This window comes from Miscanthus floridulus, chromosome 2, assembly GCF_019320115.1.
Source record: "Miscanthus floridulus cultivar M001 chromosome 2, ASM1932011v1, whole genome shotgun sequence".
In the NCBI taxonomy this organism is placed as follows: Eukaryota; Viridiplantae; Streptophyta; class Magnoliopsida; order Poales; family Poaceae; genus Miscanthus; species Miscanthus floridulus.
The window spans coordinates 116,014,767-116,023,619 of record NC_089581.1 but is presented as its reverse complement, the minus strand read 5'-3'; the positions used below and the strand labels follow the sequence as shown (position 1 = coordinate 116,023,619).

General features: G+C 43.8%; 1 protein-coding gene across 1 annotated transcript; it reads right to left on the bottom strand.

The window, feature by feature from the left end:
- Positions 1-1,167: 1,167 nt before the first annotated feature.
- LOC136528251 (ubiquitin domain-containing protein DSK2a-like) lies at positions 1,168-6,200 on the bottom strand. The gene is made up of 8 exons (XM_066521187.1): positions 5,785-6,200; positions 3,558-4,286; positions 3,115-3,431; positions 2,908-3,021; positions 2,774-2,832; positions 2,604-2,632; positions 1,754-1,846; positions 1,168-1,676 (listed from the first exon to the last, which is right to left on the bottom strand). Exons 1-8 carry the CDS (start codon positions 6,035-6,037, stop codon positions 1,528-1,530), a joined length of 1,743 nt encoding a protein of 580 aa, XP_066377284.1. The 5' UTR covers positions 6,038-6,200; the 3' UTR covers positions 1,168-1,527.
- Positions 6,201-8,853: the final 2,653 nt, after the last annotated feature.

Here is an 8,853-nt window from a genome sequence, read left to right as displayed (position 1 = left end):
CCCCTGCGGGCCGGCCTGCAACTGTGCACCCTGCGCCTCGGCCTGATCGACGCGCGGCCGGCAGCAGCAGCCCAGGGTCGTGCATGCACCGCGTGTGCTACTTCTAGCTAGTGGAGTTGTCTAGTGGGCTGGGCTGGGCTGGAAGCTCCTAGTACTTGTAGTATACTCCTACAGGATAATAAAAGGGTTTGTATATAGGTCGAGTCTATGTCACGCACTCATGCTCGCCAGATGCATCACGCGCTGCAACGTGGTAGGGAGTATGTAAACCTACATTAATATAAGTTGGTGATATGTATGTATATGAAATGTACGAATAAAAGGTTAAGTTGGTGATATATACGTATATGAAATGTACGAATAATATAAAAGGTTCATCAGTGGCGAACTAAACGGAATTCTTATGGCAGAAGTTGTTCACTAGAGTTCAAAATTCTCAACTTAATGTGAATGTTTTTATGTTTCTATACTTTATTTCAGGACATAACGGTACTGCTCTTTTAATAGTACGTGATGTGTTTATGATAAACGAGGCAGACTGGTGATTTTGTTAATTTTTTCGGAGATACTCATAACAGAAGGGGGCCGTGCATGGATAATTTCATCGATCTCGAGATTTGTCGACGCATGGATAATTTTATCAATCTCGAGAGATTTGTCTGACTCTGTTCGGTCGATTCGAAAACACTCATAAAGGTAAGCTGTGCTTGTATTGTTTGTAGGAGTGGCTGTATAATTCGAAAAAAAAAAGGGTTGATTAGTGTTGTTTATCAAGGTTCAAGGTTACCTGTCACTGAACATGTTATTACTTGGCGCAGCGCATCAACGCCTGCCTATCAACGCAATAAGCCCCGGACTGTCGTTCTACCCGCCGGCTACTCGTCGACCGGTGGGAGTCGTGAACGGGTTGGCTGCTTAAATACTACAGTACCTATCGAGAAGTGCAGCGGCTCAGCGCTACTGCAGCCAGCACTCCCGATCAGTCGCGTACATGTCCACCTGTAAGTTTCGAAATTCGAATCAATGAAGCGGGTCCTCTTTTAGCAGTAGTACCACCGTCACTGAACTAACCACCACAAGGCCACAACGCTGGAAGAGTTCAGATATCAGTAGTGCACCTGCAGTTCTGATGCCACAACGACCAGCACGAGAAAGGGTCGACTCATGTTTCCAGAGGGAACTACCGGTTGGATTAGATAGTTTGATTTGATATATTGGGAATCAAGAATCAACAGTTGGGAAGACAAGGCTACACACATTCTATGACGTAACATCCGACCGATATGTATGTACACCAATCCAAATCGCAAATACAACACTGTAAAAACAAAGACATGACCACCATATGTATGAGAAAAGTTAATGGCTGCCTGACTTTTTGATTATTTTGTTTTCGGGACCATGGACGCCGCCGCCGCCGCCTCCTCCTCCTTCAAATTCTGGGGCTTGAAGAACGTTAAGCCGAACACGCCTGCAGATGCATGACATTTTAAGATTTGTGGGCAGTGTCTGGCTCGCTCGCTTTAGCTACTGGCCGAGGTTCCCGAGAAGACGCTCCACGGCAGCATGTACATTCCCAGCGGTAGCGACCAGTGCTTGAATGTTCTCCGAGGTGTCAATGAAACCCATTTCTTGGAGCTGAGTAAGCTGTGTGGCATAGAGCTCCTCCGGTGGCACTGAAATGTCATCATGTAATGATTACAAACCAGAAATAATAGTCAATCCAAGTTTTTCAACAGTAGTGTATACTCACCATTGGAAGTATTTGGAACACCTAGGGCACCTCCCGAACCAAGCCCGCTGAGCATGCTCATCAAGGTGTCAAGGCTAGGGTTTGCCCGCGTACCTGTAAATATTTCATGCCACTTGCTTAACTGGAGTAATAATTTTTTTTAAAACGCAGGAGAAACTGTAGTAATAATTTCACATATTTATCCAGTATTAGAACTTCAAATCAATGCAGAGATGCCCATCTAACATGCTCCAGAAAGTGGAACTTATCAAGGTGTGTGTTTTTGCTTTGCTAGATTTCTCCCAGCTGTTTTATTTTCTCTTGCCTTCTTGCAAGTTATAATATATAATGACATGCAGCTCTCCTACCGATTCGTGAAGAACAAAATGGGGAACTCATTGCAGTTAGCCTAAAAATAATTCTCTTCACTACTACTTTGTTTGTATGACACAGTAAAGGAATTGTAAAGTAGCTCTGGAATGTTCAGCACTTGACTATAGCAAGGCCTAAGGAAAGCAACTTCCATGCAAACTAATTCCATTTCCAAATATCCATGCATTACCTTACAGAATTTGAATTGCTGACAGTTGGGATATTAGTTTCTAGAAATTAAATGCTCTTATGCTATACACTCTTGGAAATTTGGCACTATAGGAAAAACAGTCAATGACAATCCTTGTCTGTTTTTCCCTTAGTGCCAAACTCATCGCATGACTGAAACCTTGAGGGATAGTCAATCAAGTACTGTATGCAAAGCAATAGTTACTTTACAAATAAAGCCACGCAAAAGAGCAACTCAACATCCTGACATAGCAATATACTGATCCAAGTGAAGAAAAAAAACAGTGGGAAAAAGTAACCAGGAGTTTACCTGTGGCACTGCCTGCATTGTTGCCACCCCTGAATCAAATCAAACAATTAAAAGGAACTCCAAGAAACATAATAATTACATTGTACAATTTCTAGTTACAAACAAATGTAAGAAGGTAAATAATAATAAGATTAGTGAAATCCAGGTACTGTTGAACCATAAACACTCACTGGCTAGGTTGAAGTTGACCAAGCTGTCCTAATAAAGACTGCTGAAATGAGAGTAATTGCTGAAAAAAAGGGTAAAACATTTAGATTTAGTATAAGAAATGGGAATAGCTGAAGGCTTATGTATCATAACGTACCTGCAAAGTCTCAGGCGATGTCAGCTGGCGAAGAAATTCTGGATTTTGAAGCATTTCCCTCATCTGAGTGTTTGATTCCATCAGGTTGCGTGTATTTGGGTTGAAGTTAAGCAACTGTAGCCAAGGAGAGAACACAAAACAATCCAATGTAAGAATTGCAACATCCAAAAAAGAACACAAAGAAAAAGTTGGCACAAGTTGAACTACCTGGTTCATGGTCTGTGGGTCAGACATAATGCTCTGCATCATCTGCATCATTGCAGGGTTTTGCAACATCTGATTGAAAAGAGAAACATCAGGTGAACCACCAAGCATACTCCCCAAATCTGGTGAACCCAAACCTCCTAAACCGCCAGCAGCACCAATTCTTGGATTGCCAGCAAGACCACCAAGCAAAGTACTCAAATCTGGTGAACCCAACCCTCCCAGTCCACCAGTGTCACCAGTGCCTCCAACGCCACCAGAAGCACCAGTTCTTGCGTTGCCACTAGCACTGGACCGTGTTGCTCCTTGTGCACTCCCAGCTGGTGATTTAAGTAGGCAAACACAAAAGACAACACATATAAACATCAATGACAAACCCAGCCAAAAAAAGAACAAAAAAAAAAAAACATAAGCATCTGAAACCAGTACAAGTATTCAAAACCTACCATTGGTGCTCCAGGGATTTGGTAGTGGATTAGTATTTGGAGCTGGGGTTCCAGTTGTCGACTCTGAACCAGTAGTGGGAGCATTTGTTGCAGGTTGACCTTGACCAGGTTGGTTAGACCCCTGATTGCCAAGAAGAGCTGAAAATGGGTTTGAGGCTGTGTTTCCTTCCCCGCCCATTGTTGTTGCATTTAGAAGTGGCTCCTGGACAGTTTCATACATGCGCCGGAGCATATTAAAACCTTCAGGAGAAGACTCAATGTTGCTCATAGCTCTGTCTGTGTTCCGCATCATCTCTCTCATGATTTCAGGGTTCCTAGCAGCTTCGAGGGTTTGGCGGAGGACACTTGGGTCATTGAGCACATGGGCAAGATCAGGATTCTGATCCATGATCTCGCGCATTTGTGGGTTGCTCATGATCATATTGCGTATTAAATCAGGGTTATTCATGAGATTTTGCATCGCTGGCATATTCATTATCTCCCTCATCAAGTTGGGATTCTGGCTTAAATGCTGCTCAACTTGCTCTAATTCTGGAAATCCTGACCCAAATATACCTGATGGTCTACCACTTCCTGGAGCACCAAGACCTGGAAATAGGCCTCCCAGGCCATCTGCAGGGCCACTACTAGGAGTAGATGAAGCAAGGGGGCTAGCAGCAGCAGGTGCACTGGATGCAGCTGGTGGGGCGACACCACGCACAAAGTGAATTGTGTGATTTGTCTCAACACCTACAATATAAGCATGTGCAACTAAAATTTCTTAACAATTCCAGGATTTATATCATAAATCAAAGACAAACAAAGAAAGAGAAGGTTCATATATCTGATGTAAACAAAGCAAAAGAACACCCAATACGAATACATACGTAATTGACATATTTGCAAAAGGAAAACAACATCTTTTGAGTAATCCATATATCTGCGTAGTAGCATTAAATATGAAGTTGCCACTGCACACAAGGACCAATATGATGCAAATGTACTAATAATAAATCTAGAGCACTAAAAGGTACAGCTTACTTTCATTGAACAACAAAATCATTTAGTGCACAGTTCTCACAAACTACATGATAAAAAGCAGATATGACAGGGAACTAACATAACGGGAGATATCAACTCCTCATTTAGCTTTATAAAATAGCACTTGATCAACCAACCAACTGCTAAGTAATCTATCAGATATATACTCAAGTACACTGATTTTGGTTGCAAATGACCAACAAACCAACTAAATTCAGGAAAGACGAGTACTTTACAGAAATACAACAAGAGTAAATTTACTTTCACAGCTGAAGCCCCTAAGATATAGTGAATTAACTTACGACATCCAATCGATATCAATTACTTGCATTTCCACCAACATAAATTTTATTTGAAAATCATGTGCACTCTAGCAAAAAATTTATAAATGATGATAATAATATATCAGCCCACATGCCAAGCTACTGTGCCAAAATTGACATTTCACTTGACCACTGAGTCCATCCAAGGGATAACATACATGTTCGCCTATGAATACACATCTAGACATGCACAATCAACAGCATATAAAATGACTACATAACATTTGGAATTATATGAGAATTGCGACAAAGCTGTCTTCTGCTTCATCTACTTCTAGGCTGTAATTAATGTCATCTAAGTTAATGGTAACGTCATGATCCGAACGCTACAAAGTATCTAAGTTAACAGCATAAGCTACTGTGCCAAAATTGACATTTCACTTGACCACCGAATACATCCAAGGAATAGCATACATGTTCGCCTATGAATACACATCTAGACATGCACAATCAATGACTACATAACATTTGGAATTATATGAGAATTGCGACAAAGCTGTCTTCTGCTTCATCTACTTCTAGGCTGCAATTAATGCCATCTAAGTTAACGGTAACATCATGATCCGAACGCTACAAAGTATCTAAGTTAACGGCATACGTTACTCGAATCACGCGTGTGTATCAGGTAGTGGAATAGCGCAATACGCGGTAAATCTACCACTAGCCAGCATGCACATGAAAGAAAAAACAAATGCAGAATCTAGCCACCCTCAATACACTACATATACATACACACAAACAGGCATGTCACCGACAACCCAAACCTCGTACAATTCACAACGCCACCGGCCCACCGCCGAATTCATGAACTGAATCGGACAATGCCACGCTACGACACCGAATCAAGAGGTACTTTACAACCAGCGTTTCGGCGTGGCACGTACCGTAGCTTTCTAGGGTTTGCTCGTCCTTGAGGATGCGGCCCTTGTAGATCAGGCGCTGCTGCGGCGCCGGCACGTCGCAGCTCCTGGCTACGACCTCCTTGAACGCGCCCACCGTGGCGCCCAGGTCCGTCTGCACCGTGAACTTGGAGCCGTTCGCGCACCGGATGTGCAGCGTCGCCTCCCCCGCTGCCGCCTCCACTGAGGCAGCGGGAGGGGACTCGCCGCTCCCTGCGCCCTCGCCTCCGCTTGCCATGGCCTCGAGACCTAGCTCCGATCCGGTCCGCGGCTCCGATTGGGGTTTGCCGTGTGCGCGTCAGCTGCGAGGTCTCGCTCTTTTTTTTTTTTCCTTTCCTCCTGTTCCTTTATGCTTGCAAGAGATTGAGGGAAGAAGAACTGAAGTCTGAAGAGGAATAGACAGAGTTTGACGCGTGGTATTTAACGGCGGGGAGCGGCGCAGGGTAGAGGCGATGGACGGTCCAGATTCGTCCCGTGACGTGGAAGTTTGTGTCTCTGTGCGGTGGGGTCGAGGTGGCATTTTATCGGACGCATGATGGCCATGTGAAGAAGGTTCTAGGCATAGGCGAAGGCGAGACCGCGTGAGTAATAGCATCGTCGGGATTCCGGAAGGATCATTCCCTTTGTGCACCCCCAGCGTGCACACCCCGCCCCGACCGCAGCACCACTGTCCGCCGGCCCTCCGGCACCGCACGCCCAGTCCAGTTGTCCTCGGCTCAAACAACGTAAAATACTTATAACATAAAAATATTTAAATACAACATACGTCTGAAAATAAATAAAATATTTAAAACATGCACTTGCAACATGTATGTGAAACATATGAAACATCTAAAAAAACAACTTACAACATTAAACCACTTGCTGCAACATAAAATTAAAACAGATAAAATATTTGAAATATACTATTGCAACATGCAATATCCAGATAAAAAAAGATTGCAACATACGTCTAGAAACAGGTGAAACATTTTGAATAAATACTTGTAACATGCTTTCTGAAATATTGCAACATCAAGGAAAAACACTTGCAACATATATCTAAAACGTCTGCAACACTTGAAAACATACATATGCATCCTAGGTGAGGGGAAGGCCAAGGCAGCAACGGAGAAATCGGGTTCAAACAACACCATGGCAAACACCGTGGATCTGCGCCGGGATCCGACAGCCAGAACATGCCCGGTGACTATACGCGAGTCACTGGGTAGGCACACGCAACTGAGCGGGAGTGGTAGACGACTACCTCTGTGGAGTTGTCCCGGACCTCACGGAGCACGACCTGGCTGAGGTCGTTGACGCCTTTGCACTGCTTGACAGGCACCGCCTCCTACTTCTCCTCGCCCGCCGGCGGCAACGACACCGAGGCCGACATGTTGTCCTTCCGCCGGACCAAGCCGCAGCCAGCACCGCACGCCGAGGCCGAGCAGTGGAGCTGGAGGGAGCGAGAGGAAGCGGAAGTGGAGAGAGGCAGCCAGGTAGATGGGGGGTTGGCTTGAGCTTGATTTGGAGAATTTCTGAAAAGCGCCCCTTGCATGCGTGTTTTTTTTTTGACAGAGAGCGGATGAGTGGACGAGTATGAGCCGCATCCGGATGGGACCGACGTCCGTGAGCCAGCATTATCGGTTGAGGAACCAAGACGTGGGCGGTTATTGGGCTAGTGTCGTGGGCCACTAACGGAACGTCCCGGCGGACGGACGTCCAATTCCTAGCATTACCGATACTGGGCTTGTTGAGCTGGCTTTTTGCCAGTGTTACAACTACTAAAAAATATTCTGCTCACAAAAAAGCTACTGAAAAATATTGTAGCTATATTTACATTTTATTTGAACATACACCCTCAGTCATGAAATAAGTGCACATCACACATATCAAAATGTCAAACTCCTTTTAAGTATATAAAAATAATATCAATATTTGTATCTCCAAATAATTTTATTATAAAAATATATTACACAACTAACCTAATGATATTTATTACACATCATAAACATTAGTAATCTTTTGTATATATTTGATCAAACTTATCAAAGCTTAACCTCTTGATACGTGAGATGTGCATTTATTTTGGGATGGAGGATGTAGATAAAACGAATGTAAAACTACACTATAAAAAGTGAGTTTTTTAGGAGCTCTTCCTCTATAATAACCATTTGATATAGACATCATCTTATTGTAACCTTTCATCACCCGTAAGACGACTTATCTAAGCCTTCTATCAAGATATTATATATCATTATCATTATCACACTATAAAAGAGCGGGTTTATGAGGGGGCTTTGTCTACTTTACAATTTAACTCTTTACCTTTTTTTTACGCAAACACTCTTTACGATTTTACTCCTATTACTTTACGATTTTACCCTTATTATAAACATATAAACATTCGACTAAGATTATGCATATGCTTTGCAACGGAAATAAAATAATGTTGAACCATGTCGTAGGTTTTGGAGCGACAACCGCAATCAAGGATCGACGGATGTAGAGACCGACCTCCGTGCACTGTGTCTTACCAGCGCGCGTTGGTGCGACGGGATTCAACAACGGCGAAGGCTAAGTGTGAAGTATAATGGGCGTGATTGGTTGCAGAGCAAGCCTTGAGCCAGGATGGCCAGGCTGTGCAGGACCAAAGAAGTCGGGTTGAGCTCGTACAGGTGGCCGTATTTGGTTGTCTTTGTTGTTGGTTCAGTACGAGACGGGGTTGTGTTTGGTTGCATGCATGCATCAGTTTTTTTGGGTGTGACGCATGGGTCCCTGCATCCTGAGTGAATCAAGTCATCCTGCACCATGAGGGAAGGAGAAATCCAGAAGACGAAGTCATGTGGGATGGAGGAGGGCAGATGAATGGAAGGATACAGGCGAAAGATACGAGCAGAGCAACCAAACATGCCGCATGAATGAGGTCAGACAACTAAACGGTGCGAGGACGGTTCGGTTCTGCCAACCAATCACGCCCTATAGGTCTTTGCATTGACATAGATCCATGAGATTGTGTGGGCTGGTTATTGGCTAAATTAAAGTCACGAGCATCAGTCTACTAAATAAAAGTGC